This window comes from Lathyrus oleraceus, chromosome 6 (assembly GCF_024323335.1).
Source record: "Lathyrus oleraceus cultivar Zhongwan6 chromosome 6, CAAS_Psat_ZW6_1.0, whole genome shotgun sequence".
Lineage (NCBI taxonomy): Eukaryota > Viridiplantae > Streptophyta > Magnoliopsida > Fabales > Fabaceae > Lathyrus > Lathyrus oleraceus.
This window is the reverse complement of record NC_066584.1, coordinates 312,082,172-312,102,522: the sequence shown is the minus strand read 5'-3', so window position 1 is coordinate 312,102,522 and position 20,351 is coordinate 312,082,172. Positions and strand designations below refer to the sequence as shown.

At 37.5% G+C, this 20,351-nt stretch overlaps 1 protein-coding gene across 1 annotated transcript; it reads right to left on the bottom strand.

The window, feature by feature from the left end:
* Positions 1 to 10,555: 10,555 nt before the first annotated feature.
* LOC127098383 (pentatricopeptide repeat-containing protein At3g04760, chloroplastic) lies at positions 10,556 to 12,562 on the bottom strand. The gene has a single exon (XM_051036969.1). The coding sequence runs from the start codon at positions 12,469 to 12,471 to the stop codon at positions 10,654 to 10,656; it is 1,818 nt and encodes a 605-aa protein (XP_050892926.1). The 5' UTR covers positions 12,472 to 12,562; the 3' UTR covers positions 10,556 to 10,653.
* Positions 12,563 to 20,351: the final 7,789 nt, after the last annotated feature.

The following is a 20,351-nucleotide window of genomic DNA, read 5'->3' as shown; positions in this document are numbered from 1 at the left end:
GCTAAGGCGGCTTTGGTAGGGTGATGTGTTGGGTGTGAAGCGATGTTGGGTCTCTGGTTGATGATTTATTTGTTGGTGGTGGTACGGGGTATGCTCTTGGTATAGTGGTTAGGTGTATGGCATGTTAGGGTTGCATGTTTGTGTGTTTGCGGAACCGAAAGTTTGACGGATAGGGGGTTGTGTGTAGTCAGTCTGACAATGTTGTTAGAGGTTAGATGTTGAGGCGTCTGGTGTGTAAGTTTGTTGGCGTGGGTCGTATAGGTACATATCCTCGGCGATGAACTCAAAACCAACCGATATGTACCAAGCCATATAAGTACGACTTGGTTTTTCTTCATTTGACATCACTGCGTCAGTTAAGACATGGTCATGGCGGTGCTTCCATTTGCGACACTCAGATCTAGCGAAACTTTGCCATGGGTTGAAGTTCCATTGGTCGTTAACTTTGCGCATATGCCATTCTCCTAGGTTTGCTGGGGGATTCGGAATGTGTTGAAGCATACCGAACTACAATTTCACACCATTATTGTTGTGCATCTCCATAGTTGTGAATCTTATGATCGGTGTGCATGTAGTCCATACGACTGCGTCTTCTTCGTTGATTTCATGGTCATGATCCAAATTTAGGTATGGACGCCAAATAAACTGAAATATGAGCGTAAGTTAGATTATAAACTTGGTAGAAGAAATTAACAAATTATTATAAAATAATTAGGTTATTATCCATACATCTGTCGGTCGAAGGTGATCCAAGAGATTGCGATACTGGGTAATACAGTGTCTAGGACATCTTGTATAACTCATACCATGTGCCGACCATCTGCACCATAAAGGTAAAAATATTAGTTAGAGATAATAATCATTAAAGTAAGTAAATATATAACATTTTAAACAACTTACTTTTGTGCATACGGGAATGTGAAAGGCTTGTTGTTGATGGGCGCTAGGGACGGTAGTCTTGACCAACCTTGTGCTTGGAGCAAAACAGCATATCCAAAAAAGGTAGATGTGTCTTTGTGTGAATTTTACACAAAGAGCTATAAAGGTAGGCCAGACAAGTGGATCCCCAACTGTAACTTCCTATTATATCTACATATCTTAGTAAAGGTAAATACATAACATGCATACTAGAACCACTACCTTCGGGAAATAAAAAAGAACCAATTAAAAGCATAATGTAACACCTAGTTTTTATTATTCGAGCTTCTTCGGTAGAATGCTCATCTAAATGTAAATTGTTATAGTATGACTTAAGGCGTGAAAGGAGTATACCTTGACCTCTTGAGTTATCATCTAACAAATCAGTATCCAAGAGGTCCATGCAAATTGAATTCACATAGTTGGTTTTACCATTTACAGCTTTACCTTCAATAGGAAGTCCCAATAGCACGTAGACGTCTTCTAACGTCATACACTCACCGGTTGAAAACCAGAATGTGTGTGTGTCGGGACGCCATCTTTCACATAACACAAGAATGAATTTATTATCCACCGACCAAGACATAATTTTGCTTATATGTCCAAAATCGGCGAGTTCGACATACGGTTGAATCATCGGGTCCATGTGGACATATTCGTGGACCCGGGTACGGAACCTTGAAACATCTTATAAAAGAAACAAAAAAATATTTTACTAAGTTGATATGTTATTAAAAGGTACTCTAGACAAATAACAAAAGAATTAAACGCTTACATAAGTTGTTATGTTTGCAACTGTTCCTCTGTGTGATTCACCCATTGTGAGGATAGACATCTTGTTAGAGATGAAAGAGGTTGGTGCAGATGAAAGAGGTTGGTGCAGATGAAAGAGGTTGTTGGAGATGAAAGATTTGATGTTGTAGAGGAAGTAGTGAGTGATGGTGTGGAAGAAATGTTAGAGTCACCTTCCTATTTATAGGCAAAAGTGTGGAAGCTTGGAAAAATGTGATTGCATGTGGTATCCAAATGAATTGGCACCCATGTGCATTTTCTACATGGTGTCGCCATTGAAATTGGCGCCTCCCTAGGCTCATGCATGACACATCTAGCTTTGCGTGCTTGGTTACGAGGTCTACATGCATGCAAGACATGGTGTCTCCAAATGGAATGGCGCCCATGTGCAAGGATTGCAAGGAGGCACCAATTCATTTGGAGTTAGGGCTTGCATGTGTGACATGTGGATTTCCTCTCTCTTGCATGCTGGACACATCACTTCTGTCTAGCTTGCATGTTTGACACATCACTTCGGACTAGCTTGCATGTTAGACACATCACTTCGGACTTGCTTACATGTTAAACAAATCACTTACCTATTTAAGTGTCTTACTATCAACATCTAACAATCAACACACATTCATCTGCAACAAAAAATTAATTTTCATCTGCACCAAAGATATTACAATGTCATCTTCACCGAAATATAGTGTCAATGTTCACTGCAATGGTGAGACATGCAAGTCTGAGTTATACGAGTTTTGCTTTCGAAACACCGATATCATTCGACTTACAATCAAGAGAAATGCAAATTTCTTGCATTTGAAAAAATGAATTCAATCCTCCATAGGATCTGGTATTGTGTCAAAGATCACATATCAAAATCCATTTTTTAGAACAGTCAATGTAAGTTTTTCCCGCTAAAGGTACGGGATGATGAAGATGTTGAATACATGTTTCTTAGTCACGAACGTTCTGGCTGCAATTGTATTGAATTGTATATTACTCTTCAACTAAGTATATCATCTCAGCAATCTCAAATAACTAGTCAGGATGAATCTGATGAATTTGATTCACAATACTCAGATGACATCGACCCAGAAGCAGAAGCATAAGTCAACGTCGTTGATGAAGAAAAAGAAGAGACTGAGATACATGTCGATCATATGTTGAACAACGACATTGAAGATGATGATTAACCAGCGCCATTACCTCTTAGTCATGTCTACAATCTGCCTCAACATATGACAAATATGGATCTGCATAACGATGAAACATCCAACAGTGTTTTTTATAACTTGTATCCACGATCAGAAGGCGAGTTAAATTTGGGAGACATGTTCCGTACTAAAGAAGAATGTGTGCGAGCTATCAAAAAATTCCACATGAACAACTCTGCTGATTTCACGGTGAAACGCACTGATTCAAAAAGGTATGTCATCGAATGTCATAACATCCTTTGTAAGTTTCGGTTGGTTGCGTCTTACAAAAAGAAAAGAGACTCTTGGGAGATAACTTCAATAGACCCACCTCACAGTTGCATTGCAACTAACGTTGAACAAGATCACCGTAAATTAAGCGCTGCATTGATATGTCAAGATATTTTGCCGCTTGTTAACAAAGACCCATTAGTGAAGGTGAGTATAATTATATCTCATATCAGAACAAGATATAATTATACTCCATCTTACAAGAAAGTGTGGATTGCGAAGACAAAGGTTATTGAACAGGTATTCGGCAACTGGGAGGATTCATACAAAGAGTTGCCACGGTTTTTGTGGGCACTAAAAATGTATGTGTCGGGAACTGTTGCAATTATGGAGACATTGCCAGCAATGACGCCAGACGGAACCCGTGTTACTAATAATAGAATTTTTCACCGTCTCTTTTGGACGTTTGACTCATGCATCAAAGGTTTTGCATTCTGAAAACCTATTATTCAAATTGATGGAACATGGTTATACGGCAAATACAAGGGTACTTTGCTTATGGAGGTTGCACAAGACGGCAACAATAATGTCTTTCCCATTGCCTTTTCTCTGGTTAAAGGTGAAACTGCTGGTGGTTGGGGTTTCTTTCTTCGACATCTCACAACACATATGGCTCCACAAGTCAATCTCTGTTTAATTTCTGATAGACATGTTGTCATTGAGAGTGCTTACAATAACCATGACAACAAATGGCATGATCCTCCTTCTACCCATGTCTATTGCATTAGACATATCGCACGAAACTTCATGCGTGCAATAAAAGATAAGAACCTACGCAAGAAAGTGGTGAATGCTGGGTATGCTCTAACTCAACCGTCATTTCAATATTACCGTGATGAAATTAGATTCTCTAATGAAGATGTAGGAAGATGGCTGAATAACATACCAGTAGAGCAGTGGACAAGGGCATTTGACGGAGGCTGTCGATGAGGCCACATGACAACAAACTTATGGAATGCATAAACGGCATATTCAAAGGCATTAGAAATCTGCCAATAACCGCCTTGGTCAGATCAACCTATTATAGGTTGGCTTCTACCTTCACAACCAGAGGTGAAAGATGGAGTGTGGTGTTAATGTCTGGGAAAATATTCAGCGTGTGTTGCATGAAAGTAATGAAAGAGGAGAGCATTAAAGTTAGCACACACGTGGTAACACTCTTTGACCGTCATACTAAATAGAAGTTGGTGCGACTGTGGAAAATTCCAGGTCTTCCGTATTCCTTTCTCCCATGTCATTGCAGCATGCGCACATACTCGTCAGGAGGCTTACAACCATCTATCTGATGTTTACAAGGCCATCACCATCATGAATGTTTATAACAAAAGCTTCTCGATGCTACCAATGGAGGAATATTGGCCTCCATATGAAGGTGACATAGTTTGGCACAGCGACGAGATGCGTAGAAAGAAAAAAGGACGGTGTAATACCCCAATTTTGACCCTAAGATCCCTCATGCAATTTCATCATAAGCATTAGCATTGGGATCATACCTCGGCATCCTCCTTACCCCTCTTTCATTGGGTTTGTTTTGGGAGAGATCACCAAACACTATGTGATTGTATCATACTTGTATATCATCATTTACTAACCAAAATACAAAAATATGTCTTTGCATTTGCCTAACTCCTTTGTAGGTAGGGCATGATCTCCATTGATCTATCAAGTTCATATCTAGGGGTTGAGACCCTCATGACAAAGAGCACAACCATGAATTGATCCAAGAATGGTTATGAGCATCATATATGAGTTCCATTGATTACTACATGTTATATTAATCAAGTTTTCTTCAAGAGTTTGGAAGTGATTTGCCTTGGAAACCCTAGTTTGACTGGGTATCTTGAGTAACTTCTCCAATAAGCTATCTCACCAATTAATCAAATTTCTCAAGGTAAACTTCAAAATTCATCATCTTATGCATATATGATCTACCATGAGCCAATAAAGTCCAAATAATTGAAGGTTAGCAAGTTGGTTGATGGTGGTTGGCCAGATGAATTCATCTGATCAAAACTGGGTCTCCCTAGACCCTATCTCCTACACTTTTCACCATATGAAAATAATTTTAAGAGCAACGTTACTCTAAATTATATTCCAAACAACTTTCATGTTTAGACATAGATCTAGTTTTGCTTGGAAAATCATTTTCTATGATGAAACATTATAGGTCATTTTGTCTAAACCTTAATTTGAAAGTCAACTTCCCAAGGCCATAACTTGCTCAATTTTTATGAGATGAAAGATTTCAAGTTTCAAAATCAAATACAATATGTCTACTTCAACTTTTATGTTTGGAGTGAGAGCTAATTCAACTTTTATAAGTATGTGATATGAGGTTACATTATAGGTCATTTTTTACGTATACTATTGAACAAATGATTTTTCCAAACTTCAAAAATGCATAACTCTATCATTCTAAATCCATATCACATGAAATTGGTTACCATTTTGAAGGTCTTTGAAAGAGCTACAACTTTGATGAAGACACTTTTCTCATTTGAAGATCACATAAAAAGCTAAGGAAGGTGGAATATTAAGATATATGGCTTGACACTTAGAAAAAATTTCAACATGTTGAAATTTCTAAACTTCCACCTCAAAATTATCCATGTTCCAAGCTCCAAATGAAAAAGTGTTGAACATCAAACTTGTTCCCCTTTATCCAAGCTTTCCAAAGAACCTAAGTTCATGCATTTTGGATGAGGTTTTCTAGGTGTGCGCATGGCTTTAACAGGGTTGCATAATTGGAAAGAATCAAACTTCAAAACTTCAGTTCACTTTGCCTTGCCAATCAAGCCTCTATTCATACTTCAATTGGAATCATTTTGGACCTTTTTGCATTGTATCATGGGCTTGTACATGCCCATGCACTCGTGCCATCAACATTGCTAATTTTGGACAGACTTTTGAAGTGTGCAAATATCATTCCATTTGGCTATAAATAGCATGCTTCTGAGCTCATTTGAAAAAAACCTTGCGTGCCAACTTTGCCCCCCATTGAAACCCTCTAATTCCAAAGGAAAACCTGATAAATTTCAATTTGAAATTTGAGTTTGAATCTCAATTGTTGGAGATTCAAGAACTCCAGGATCCAAAGCCTTGCAACCTCTCTAATCATTTCCTGCTAGCTTCTTAAGTGTGATCAGATCGTGTTTGGAGCAAGCAACATCAAGAACTGCATAGCATTGAAGGTATTTTTCAGAAAACTTCATCTCTTCGATTCTCTCTCAATTCTACTCAATTCTCTTAGATCTTTGGTTGTCTGAATTCCTACCAATGTAGGCAAGAAGATTGAGTTGCTTAGAGGTCAAATCGAAGCAACTCAGTTGACACACCTCAAAATTCAACTCCTGCTATCTTTTTATATATTTGGATTTAGTTGAAATTGAGGTCAGATTCGTGCTCTACGCCATTTTTTATTTCAGATCATGTCCTCCTTTTTTATTTTAGTGATGGTTAAGGGTGGACCAGTCCGGTGAGGTCCACCGGAGAAGAGGACCGGAGTTACAGCTCTGGCCGTGCGTTGGCACGTCTGCTAGCCACATGATCTTGCCATTTTGTTTTAATCTGAGGCGTTGGTTTTGATTACCCCGCGTGTGGCACGCTGACTAGGTTCCATCATGGAACGCGCATTGTAGTCCACTTGATCTGCCACCTCAATTAATGAGGGAGATCAAGTGGCTCACGTTTTTTCATATTTTCCGATTTTTGTTTTCATTAATTCATATTAATTTTAATATTGATCCAAAAAATATGAGAGTTTCACCAAAAAATTTCAAATAATTTCCTCTTTCATATTCTGAATTAAAATTATTTTTTGGATCATTATTAATATTTTTTATGATTTAATTGATTTTGTGATTATTTTTTAATTGTTTAAAAATACTTTTAAGTCTTTAAAAATTCTGAACTTTTTTCTCCAAGGTCCTTTGACCTTGTTTGACCTATGATAAATCTCATGGCCATTTCTTTAGTGTTTTGATGAGGTTTTAGGAATTTGACAAACCATATTTAATTTAAATGTATTATTTTAATCTTTTTAATTTGAATAAATGCCAATTAATTGTGTTGACCAACTGTGATGACTTGTTTGAGTTTGACTCTTGTTGTTGGGCCTTGGTCAAGGTTGATTTGACTTTGTCAAGTTAATATCATTGGATTTAGGGGATTGATGGAATGTACATTCCATCTCCCAAAATGAATGGATGATATTAATTTGGTAAAAGTTCTCCTTTGACCAATTTGAGTTTTGATCTATTCCCCTCCCTCTTCATCTCATTCCCCTTCTTTATGCATTCATCTCATTTGGCCTATGATATCTCAAAGTCCTAAGGCTAGTTGATTGAAAAATCAACATAAGTATGGATGAGATTAGGTCACCTCTTTTGCATATTCTTTTTGTGTGTGGTATGTTTCATGAGCATAGTCCATTATACTATGTCTCAAACATGCATTAACACCAAAATTCTATTATCTGGCCTCAAATAGTTGTGACTTCTACATAAGTCCAATTACGATTGCTTAACATAGCTCTAAATTTGTGACACAAAAGGCATAGCATTCTAGTTAGTGAGATTATAAGTCTCCCCTCTTTCATGGTATTGTGTGGAAACTTGGCCTTTTTTCCTTCCTTTGGAAGATGTCTTGACTCAAGGGTTCATGCTTGTGATAAGTGGGTTGAGTGTTCTCCAAAGAATGACTTAAAAATGAAAAGCAAAAGCAAAGCAATACTAACTTATAACTCATTAACAACTAACTTTTAATTTCAAGTCATTTACTTTAATGTCATTTAATTTTAGTCTTTATTCATTTGTCATTATTCATACCATTCTAATTGTTTATATTTATGCAATTTTCATTTTGTCCATTTGGACCATATTGTATGATATACCTTGATTGTGTATACTTTGTTTGTTTGTGTGGTCTTTGACCATTAATGTACATAATAAACAACAAAAAACCCTAAAAAACTTTTGTGTGGACTGTTGGCTTGATCTTTGACAAATGGACTTAGAACTTAGGCAACATTCCTATGCTAAAGGACTTGGCTAATGCCAACTTTTTGTGAAACCAAGTGCTTGCAATTTGGAACTTCATCTGATACATCATTCAAGATCCCTTTGAGTTCATCTGTAACATGATCATTGTGAAGTTGTTATTTTGAACCTGTGACTTGTGGAATTCATCTGTTACATGGGCTAATTTGAAGAAGATCATGGAGTGGCTAAAGCTTGGATGTGGATATCTTTATTTGATGTCTTTGTTCTTCCAGATTGATATAATTGTGCATTTGTGTGTTGTTTAATTCAAAATGTCCAAGGGAATTTGGGGTTTCTATATGGAATTCTTGCCTATTAGATTGCTACTCATCGGTCAGATCTTTTCAACTCTTAACTTTTAATTTTGTACATAGGAATAGTCTCTTCATATCCTCCCCATTTCTTTAATTTCAAAACATCTCCCTCCTTTTAAAATTTTCTTTGTTTGAACTTATTTTGTTCTAAACTTTGACCACTTTTCGAAAAGATAGAAATTTTGGCCTTATGCCATTGCATTTTCAAACCTCTTTTCTTAAATCAAACTTGTAAATAAACTAAACTATACTTGACTTAAACTTTCAAAAAGCCAAAAAGAACTAACTCATTCAAACCATTTTTTTTAGGCTTTTGTGCCTTTCAAACTTATTTTTTGTTAAAAATAATGCATCCACTTTAAAATTTGCATCACGAACTACGAGGTTTTGATCCCTCATTTTATTTTGGTACGTAAGCACAAGTCCGGAGGTCTTGTCAAACACAAAAATATAATAAATGAATTCTTTTCTCATCCCCCATTCTGTTTGTTTGTTAAAATCATTTTGTACAAAATACATATGCACACAAAAAGGCTCCCTAGTATTACCTAGGACACTTTGGGTGCTAACACCTTCCCTCTGTGTAACCAACCCCCTTATCTATAATCTCTGACATTTTATTAGTTTTGATTTGAAAACTTCTTACTTTTAAATTTTGTTCGTACTTTTTCTGTTTTTCCTTGGAAACAATAAAAGCGCGGTGGCGACTCTTGTTATTTGATGTCTAGCTTATCCATAGCTTGATGATCATGAATTTACCGTTACAGACGGCCAAACAGCACACGTATCAGGACAGACATGGATACGACAGATAAAATGATAAGACTATGTAGTATCTGTCGTCAACCAGGACACAATAAGAACAACTGTCCCAATCGAGGAGCATCATCTGAGTCATAATCTTTTTGTAACATTGGATTTTGGTAACCTTCAATTTTTATATATCATTAAGTTTTTGTTACAACGAGGTTCACAACAACATAAACAAACTGAAAACAAGAGATTTCTAACTGATTACAACAATCAAAGTGATGTCATTTCGTCCAAACATCATTTTCGTAGCATCTTTATCAGTTTTCATTTGCACCCAACCAAAGATATTGTCGAGTCTCTCAATACTTCTAATTTTTTCCCTTCTGATATTTTCCCATCTAACCAACGAACCAGCTCCCTCTTCAGTTGATCGAAAGTAATGATGTTCCAGAAGAGCATCGGCATCTAAGGTTTGTCTCTCGAATATATCACCCTTTCATAGCGGCGACGAACATCAAACATGATTGCAAAATGATGAAATGAGATGTGGAAAACATATGTGCACAACACCTCTATTTATAACAACAACAAAAATTGCACTTTGGACTGAGGTGTCAGACCAATTGGCGTCTCCTTTCAAACCATACACATGGATCCCAATTGAATTGGCTACACCATGTACCCTAACCAATCCAATTGGCGTCTCATCTCTAATTTTAAGAGGAGACGCCAATTGGATTGACTTCTCCTCCTAAAAGTGGAGTAATTTGATTTTTTTTTCTAAAATCAATGTTATTTTGGAAATTTTTATAAAAATTAGGGGTATTTTGATTAAAAAAAAATTCGACCCAAACACATATTTAATTAAAATCTCTCTCATCTCCTCCCAAGTCCCCACCCATCTTTTGAATATATATATATATATATATATATATATATATATAATATATATATATATATATATATATATATATATATATATATATATTAAAATTCCTCTCATCCCCTCTGTTACAGGCCCTACAAAACCATTTAGATATGTGAAAACCAATGCATCTATAATTAATTTTGATCTAAGAGTAGAACCAAACATACATTAATGTATTTAATATTCTAAATCGAATGCTTTCAAGTTATGATATCTCATTGCCTCATAAAAAAGTTATGATAACATGTTTTTCCTGGTTATGATAATAACATGTTTGTCAGAAGTAACCATCCATTTGATATTTGTGTAAACTTCAAAAACCTTTAAACAACAAACAAATTGGGAGCAAGCAATAAGTTGGTATTCATTAATTGAATTAAACAAAATATCTTATTGAGAAGACCTGGATAAATCAATTTTATGCCCATGAAGTTAATTCATTCTGATATTGCAAGCTCTTTGTGCACATCATACACAGGAAAAGCTTTGTTCAAACGATTGAATGAATAATCTGAAATAGCATTCATATTAACAAGTGAGTTAGCCAACTCCATCGCGTCATTTCGCCAGCCACCATAACCAATCCCTTGAATCAACACTTTGTAGGTTGTTTCATTTGGCAAGCATCCTCTCTGATTCATAGTAGCAAGCACCTCAATAGCATCTATGATTCTTCGCACCTTGCACAATCCAAGAATAACAGCATTGTAACTAATAACAGTAGGCTGAAACTTGCGACTCTCCATCATGTCAACCAACAACTCAATTGCCTGATCCACCAATCTATCTCTGCACAAGCAAGAAATAAGTGAATTATACGTGATCCCGTTAGGATCAATGCCTTTGCTTAACATCTCCAGAATCATCCCTAACGCTCTAATTTTATCGCCGCTACTCCACAATGCACAAAACAATGTATTATAAGAATCTGCATTTGGAGGACAGCCCACCTCATCGAGCTTCTCAAAGATGTTCAATGCCTCATCAGCATGTCCATTCTTACACAGAGAAGCCAAGATCGAGTGATAGCAAACAATATCAGGCAAACAACCATCTGATATCATGTTATCCACAAACTCTATAGCCATATTTACTTTTCCTTCTTTGCAAAAGGCAGAAATCAATGGATCATAACAATAAACATCAGGAGCCAAACCTCTCTTCTTCATACCCTTCAACACATTCTCAGCATCGTCAATTTTACCATCACGACAAAGCGAACGAATCAACGTGCCGTATGTTACAGAACTCGGCTCACAACCTTTATCCAACATATCAGATATCAAACTCTCCCCAGCTTCCCATTTCCCTTCATTCAAAAGACTCCTCAACAGAATATTATAAGTACTCACACCAGCAACACATCCCTTACTACTTATACTACTAAGTAACCCAAAAGCTCTATCCAACAACCCTTCTCTACACATACCATTAACAACAACATTGTAAGTACATACATCAGGTCGAAGCCCTCTTGACAACATCTCATCCAAAAGCTTCATAGCTTCGTCAATACCACCCTCAATAATAGTTGCTTCAATCAAAATAGTATAAGTTATAACAGTTGGCCTACAATTATCTTTCAACAACTGGTCCATAACCTTTAAAGCCAAATCAAGTTTACCCTTCCCACACAGATTCCTAATGAGAATATTATAAGTAACAACATCAGGTAAAAAGCCTCTGTTTTTCATTCTATCAAGCACCTTATTGGCAGCATCGAATCTATCAGCTTTACAAAGCCCATTTATAACAGCATTATAAGCGAAAACATTAGGCTTACCGTGCTTTTCCAAAATCTGCATGACCTGAATAGCTTTCTCGATTTTCTTAGAATTGAAAAAACCCTTAATCAATTTTGTGCAAAGAATAACATTAGGTTTATAACCCCTATTAACCATGTTCTGAAGAAAGTAGAGAGCTTCATCGTACTTAGCTGATTTGCAAGACCTGTTGAAAGCTTTAATGGAATTGGTGTCTCGGAAGTCGTAATTTTGATCAAGTTTTGGCCTTGTTTCATTGACCATGATTTGTTCTTGGTTGATTCTTGCTCTTGGCTTGCTAGTGTTACCTTCGTTTAGAAGTGGGGTTGAGGAAGTGACAATAATGTTGGGATTTGAATGGCAAGAAATGCGGTTTGGGTGGATTGTGAAATTAAGAGTGTGCGACAAGAATTCAGTTGAAAATGTTGTCATCGATAATGAGGATGGTGTTGTCGGTTGTTGTTGCAGTTGTAGTTGTAGTTGGAGACTCATGGATTGCGTTTGGAGAAAATGTAGTACAGTATCACAGAATGGATAAGGGATTGCAACAATTTTGGGCAACTGAGATTCAAACCTTAATTACTCCCTCAGTCATAAAATCCTAAAATTAGTCTTTTAGAATAAAAAGTATCTTAAAATAAATGATTAATTTTCATTTTTAATATATTTTTTAATTAATATAATTTTTATCATTATGAGGTATTTTAATAAAAATGTTATTCTCATTTTTCATTTTTTTCTTTTTAATTTTTAGAATGTATTGGAGTTTAAATTGCGCAAGAAATCTTCTCCTTCCTTATTTCTAAAAAAATACAAATTTTGCTCAAACTCTTTCAAAGTTTTTTTCATCCACTAATTCCAAAATCAAACAATCAAGTTCAAAGGTTCTTCAATCAACATCAAGTGCATTAGAGACATCTTCTAAGTTTGAAGTAAACTCTAAATTTATAAGTCTTTTGTTGTTTTGAATTTTTTTGAGCTTTTGTGTAAATGAGTAGAAATTGATGATTAAGGTAAGAAATGAGTAGAAATTGCATGAATGATAGTTTTGACATACTGTAAAACATGTTTGTTGGTTGAAAATGATGATCAAACCATTACTTTTGGGGTTTGCATGTCTACATTGTCGTCATTGACTGACCTGAAAAGTTGCAGAAATTTTCGAAGATGCATCTCCAGAATTTTCAACGTTTAAGTTTCCTAGTAACCGGATATGCATCTCTGAAAATTAACAGTATGTTTTATCTTTTGTTTCTCTTGCTTGCAATGTTGTTTGCTTGCACTAATTGTCTGGTTTACTTACAAGCATTATGGTTGATAGACACGATAAACTGAGGCACGATAGGATAGCATAACATACATCAGTGCGGCAGGGGGAAAGTCAGGTTTCATAGGCTCTTGTTCACTCTGATCATGCATTTACTTTTAGAGTTCATGCTTCTCCTCATGCTTCTTCATCTTCTTCTTCCTGTAGGAGACGGGTTTCACCTACCAACGCATCACTCCCTCCATCCTCTCGCATGCGCCAAGTTACACTTATTCAGGCACCAGAGGTACCCGAGTCATCGGTGGTACTAGAGGCACCATTGCCACCTCTGACGAATAATGATTTTGAGCCAGTGCCACCCCTAGTTGTTGATGCTACTAAGCCAATGCAACCTTTGGATGGTGACAATGTTGTGGATCATAAGCCAAAGCCACCCCATGTAAGTTTAAGGAGTGCCTTAGAGGGGGTGAATGAGGCACTTAGAGTATTTTCCGGATTTTTGACGGTTTATGACTTTTACTTTCTGAAATGCTTAAGTGATGAAAAGCGGTAAAGTGCAGAAGATAAAGGACACAGCGATGTATAGTGGTTCCCCTCACAGATCGAGAGTACTCCACTCCCCTTTCAACACGAAAGAGAATTTACTATCTGTTATGACTTGTAAACGACAGACACAATCACCAAGAACAACCTCTTATGATTTACCAAGTTGATATGAGAACAATCCTCTCAAACTCAACGTTCTTGCTTCCAACAATCCTGGACAACAAGGTGTTTACAAAACACACAATCTTATTTTTCAACAATTCTAAAAATAAGATATGGATTACAACAATGGATTGAATATAAAGTTTATAGTAAAATGATCACACAAAGTGATATATCAATTTGCTTGAACTTCTCTTCCAATGAAAATAATTCACAACACAAAGATATTAGATTGCTCAAGAATTTTCTGTTTTGAATGATATGAAAATATGCAGAAAATATCTTGAATGAAAGTTTAAAATAATAAGTGTGAATTCTGAAAATTCTAAGAGATTGATTGGAAGAGGTTAAATTTGAATTTGAAAGATCATGTATTTATATGCACATAACACCTCAAGTGAAACATGCTAATGTTCTGAAAAAATCATGAACAAACGTTTTAAAATTTTTCAAAAACTTTCAGTGGTAAATCGATTTCCCTAAGAGGTAAATCGATTTACCTAGTTAAAAAACTTGAAATTTCGCTTCTGGAAATGTAATGCTCCAGTGGTAAATCGATTTCCCAAAGTGGTAAATCGATTTACCTAAGTGAAAACTTTAAATTTTGCTTTTAAAAAATATGTAAGCTTCAGGGGTAATTCGATTTCCCTTATAGGTAAATCGATTTACCCAGTTTGAAAATGCAAAAAATTATTCTAAGTCATTTTCCATGCACAATGAAAAGTTATGCAATAGCCATATGAATACTTGAGCATCTAAGACTTTAGTGAAGGTAAGTATTCTCATAATACCTTCTTGAAGTGAAAAGCTTAACTTCTTGAATCAAGATGCTTTATCATAGGATAACCGTGATCTCATCGGGTTTCAACTCGTTTACACCTCGTATGTCCTCAAGACTTCCCGCACTTTCTGTCTTCTGAACAAGACGCTTCCGATCGATCTCTGTCGGGGATTATCCATGATGTCTTATCCAAAGCACAAATGACCATGCTAGACGCAGATGTTCGTTTCATTCCCTCTTTTGCCTGGACCGCCCTTTCGGGTTTTCAGTCCACCGGGATACCCTTTTTTGCCCAAGCCGCCCCTGTGGGGTTTTCGACTTGCCAGGTGTACAGTTTTTTCTTTTATCCTTAACTTTTGCCCGAACCTCTTCTTCTTTTTTCAGTTCGCCGGGATGCCCATTTTTGCCTGGACTCTTTTATTCTTTTCGTCCAGCGGGTCTCTTTTTTTTATTTTTTTATTTTTTACGAAGTATCTTTTAACTGCATCCGCATTCACAAGGGATGGAGAATCCTCGTCATCCATGGTCGTCAACAACAAGGCTCCACCAGAGAAAACCTTCTTGACCACGAATGGACCTTCATAATTGTGTGTCCACTTGCCCCTACGATCGTTGAGGAGGAAGGATCATTTTCAATACCAGCTCTCCCACGTGGTACGCACGAGGTCGCACTTTTCGGTCAACAACACGCTTCATTCACTGGGTACAACTGCCCCATGACAAGTAACTGCCAGCCTCTTTTTTTCAATCAGGCTCCCTTCATACCAAGTCCTTATCCACTCGGCCCTTTCTAATTTCTCATCCATCAGGACTCTCCACAATGGGACCTAGACTTCAGTAGGTAATACCACTTTTATCCCATACACGAGCGAGAACGGCGTTGCCCCAGTAGACGTATGCACCGAAGATCAATACCCATGATACAAGCTTCGTACTCAGCCACCATTGTTGGTGCATTCAAATGTTATCCGGGCAACAAAAGGAATGTGGGATCTTTTCGGCGTAACCAAAACGGCACTAACTCATCCACATTAACCTCCCCCCATCAGACATCAGAATCCGTTCGGATTCAGGGTCAGGCCCCTCCTCCGGGATCGGTTCCTCACAATCTTTCGATTTGAGCACCTCGAGATGTCCTCATCAGGGAACTCAAACTTCCTTGGTTGATAATCCTCAATGGGTTGCGGGGCGATGTAATCGGACAATACACTCCCCTCGATTGCTTTCTGAGAGGTGCATTGAATATTGTGTTCGGTCAGAATCGTTTGCCCTCTCGCAACCCGTCCGGTCAATGTTGACTTCTCAAACGCATACTTGATCGGATCCATCTTGGACATCCACAAAGTGGTATGAACCAGCATACACTATCTCAGTCGGCGAGCAGCCTATGCCAAAGTACAGCAAGTTTTCTCGAGCAGTGAATGTATTGTTTCACAGTCGATAAACTCTTTGCTAAGGTAAATTGCATGCTCTTTTCGACCAGACTCGTCATGCTGACACAATATGCACCTCATAGACACCTCGAGGGCTGTCAAGTACAGAATTAACAGTTGTTCCTTCCACATGAGGCATCAGAATCAGAGGTTCCTGCAACTTATTCTTTTATCTTTCAATGCCCCTTGGCAATCATTATCCACCTGACCGTTTGCTCCCTTTTTCTTGCGTGGCTGTCAGATGAGATATGAACCGTGAAATGCAATTCAATCTATCTAAGAAACCACGAACCTTCTTTTCTGTTCTCGGTTCAGGCATTTCCAGTATCGCTTTTTCCTTCTCTTTTCCTTTCTTTCTTTTTTTTTATTTTGTTTTTTGTAGGATCAACCTCAATTCCTCTTATTCGCTCACAATAAGCCTCGATAACTTACCGGACAGCACTCCACAAGTGCACTGATTCGGACTCAACCTCAGTCTGAGTTGTCTCAACCGGTCAAACAACTTGGCCAGATCCACCAGATACCCCTCTTCTGCTTGGGACTTTGCTACCATGTCATCAACATAGTATTTGATTCCATGATGAATCATATCATGAAACAAAGTCACTCTGATACTTGGCACCGGCGTTCTACTTCACTAGAGGACAGCCTTCTCTCAATGGTAGCTTGTGCACAACGACATCGGTATCCGACCCTGGCATATCCTGATACGACCAGGCGAAGGTATCAACATGCTCTTTCAACAGGGCTACCATTCTGCTCTCGACTCGCCTCTGAAGCGGCCCCAACTTTCACTTCCTTTCTGACCTCGGCGGTGCGTGGAATAACAATCTTGAATCGCTCCTCGTGCGGTTGAATCACCTTCTCCTCTTGTTTCAACAACCTGCCTAATTCCAGCAGATCACAATCTTCTTCGCCTTATTCTTCGGCATGATAGATCGGATTGTCGAAGTCATACAGAGGTGTAACCGAATTGTTATCAATGAGATCAGGAGGATAGTCACTTTTGAATACGGAGAGCAACGGCTATCAGACCTTCAAGGTACACAGGGATTGAATACCAAAGAACCGTAGAAATTTGCACTCTACGGGGATCCAAGAAAAGACTGTCCACCAAGGACAACTTCCACTGGGATCTGATATTTATCTACGTTTTGACGGCTATAGATAATATATCTCATGCACTCTTTGGTCAATCTTTTGATTATTTTCCCCAACAGAGTAAGACTCGTATTCTTTACAGAATCGAATGTCCATCCTATAAACAAGTCTGCTTTTCTAGCTTTCTTCAGGATGATGAGTGTTTTGGAACACAAACCAATTCACGATTTCGGATGATTTATCCTTTAACAACCTACGACCCGGTTATGGATAATCTTCCATGCGAGTATATTATCTACGTTTTGACGGCTATAGATAATATATCTCATGCACTCTTTGGTTGAACCCTTTGTTTGTTTCCCCAACTGAGTAAGATTCGCATTCTTTACAGAATCGAATATCCATCCTATAAACAAGACTGCTTTTCTAGCTTTCTTCAGGATGATGAGTGTTTTGGAACACACACCAATTCACGCCTTGGTCGATCACCTGTTATATACCTACAACCCGGTATCCCTGGTGTTCCTTCTTGTCTGCTCCCTATTGCGACCCTAATCCCCTGTGGAGTCAGATTTCCCTGAGTTGAAATATACCTTTTTCAGGTTTTCCTCAGATGATTTGGTCGATTGATATCTCTCACCCGTACACAGGTCTTAGATATTCATTCTTCCCGAGCATGTTACTCACTAACCGGTAACATCTCATCCTTTGGCTTCCCCTGGAAAGTCTTTGTTAGGTTTCCCCAGCGGAGTTGTGGTTATATTCGTGTTGTTGTATTGGCGTTTTCCCCAATACACGCATTCTTTGAGTCAGCTTGAGTCTTTCCAATGGATGTGTCTTCCTTTGGAACTCTTTTCTCCCCAGTTTGAGTCCTTTACTCCCAAGTGAGGTCTCCAGTCCAGTCGTGTCCTGCTCACGCAGCGTCAGTTTCCCCTAATTCAGAGTTGTGTCCTGCTCACGCATTTTTTTCTCTTATTCCCATGAGAGTCCTGTTAGAGTCTCTGTTCCTGGTGAGTGTATTACTCCGATGGCTCGTCTTTTATTCTTTGTGGACTCATATTCCCCACAGAGATAGTTTGTTTTGCATTCATACATTTGCATCATGAGGTCTCTTAGGGACCAAAATTTGTCTCATTATTGTTATTTAAGCCCATTCTACCGCGTCGAGATGAAGAGTTTAACCTTCACTTCTCCGGCTAGAATGACCTTAAATATGGGCATCTGTAAGACCCCAATTTTGTCCCTAAGATCCCTCATGACATCATATCATATCATTGCATTGCCTCAAGGATTATTGTGCACCTTGCTTCCTTCCCTGTGGGTAGGATTCTCCTTTTGAGAGTGGTTTTTGATCACCAAGCATTCCTTGCATTTATATGTCATTGCTTTTCTTTTAATCACTAACCAAAAGTACAAAAATATGTCATCTAACTTTTGTCTTGCAGATGAAGCAATAACAGGTCAAAGCAGTTAAAGGCATTCATTGAGCAATAGATGGTGGTCATTCTTGAGATTTGGACCCCACAATCATTCACAAGAGTTCACATGAGCTATGATGACATTTTGAAACAAAATCCCAAGTGGTAGAGGCTTGAATTTCATCAGAACATTCTCAAGTCATCTGAAGACTTAGAAAGTCAACTGCAAAGTCAACTGTGAATTTGGAGGTGGGAAGTGATTGGAAATACTTCATTCATGTTCAAACAAGTCTCATTTGACATTTCAAACACTCACATTGAAGAATTTGAAGTCAAGTCAAGACTTTCCCAAAATAGCAAGTGACCTATAATTTGAAAATTTCCAAAAATGGAAAGGTTTTGGACCAACTTCAACTTAATATTACATCATCAAACAAGCTTCAAATGAAATTTTGTTGAACATGAAAGTTGTAGATCTTTCTGTCCCATTTCCAAAAAGTCCAAGATCATGAATTTCTAATGTGTGGTTGAGGAGATATGATCAAATCATGGCCAAGTGTGTTCAAAACTTCAAATGGGCATAACTTTTGAACCAAGGCTCCAATTTGGGTGGTTCTTTTGGCATTTTGTTCATCATGACATGAACTTTCCAAATCATTCATCACATTGCATGAAAATTCACCATATGATCATATGCATATTCATGTGATTTTTGGAGGGAAAATCATGAATTCAAAATTGGTGCATCATATGGACTTTTTAACCATTCCAACATGTTCATAAGATGATTTTAAGTGAAAATGCATGGCCATTGTTACTGTTCACGTGCATGTTGCATGCATGGGGTGAAAAAAACAAATTTTACATAACACCTCTTTTCTCATTAAAAGATAATTAGCCAAGCTTAAGCATGATTAGAAAATGGATTAACATGTCATATAAATAGTTAATTATAACAGAATTTTCACATTTTTCACATTTCTAGATCTAGATCCAAAATTTCCCTCCAAAAATTCTCTTCTTCCAAATTCAAAAATTCTTCAAAGAACACTTGATTTTTATTGCATATTTGTGTTCTTGGATCATTATTCAGTATAAATCAAGCCATTGATTGTGAAATTTGGTGAAGAATTGAGTATATGAAGATCATGAACATGATGATGGAGATTCAAATTTAATCAAGATCTAGTTCATCTCAAGCTTCAATTTCAACTTCAGAGGTCATTACAAGGTTGATAGAAGGGATTTGGATGCTTTTGGACACTTGAATCCACCACTGCCATTGTTGAAGCTTCAAGAAGGTGCAAAATTTGAACCTCTTAATTCATGATTTTATGCACATAATCTTGTAGAGTTTTTCATGGTGAGAATTTTGATATAAAGAACTTGAAAAACGGACAAATATTGAAGAAGTTATGTTGAATTAAAGTTTAGATCTAGAAACTTATTTCCTTCGATCCAGAAAATAGATGATGAATTAGGCTTAGCTTTTATGATATTTGGAATGTACTCATCAAGACCTTTCCAACAGTATATAGTTTGTAAAATTCTGAAAAAAAAGTTGCAGCTCCGCCGTGTACACGGTCGGAGAAGACGACCGGAACGATTGTTCCGGCGTCTGGTGCGGTGGCAATGGTTATGTAGCAAAACGCTGCATTTCATGC

Coding starts and splice junctions, on each gene's coding strand:
- LOC127098383 (XM_051036969.1), bottom strand. CDS start 12,471: ATGAGTCTCCAACTACAACTACAACTGCAACAACAACCGACAACACCA.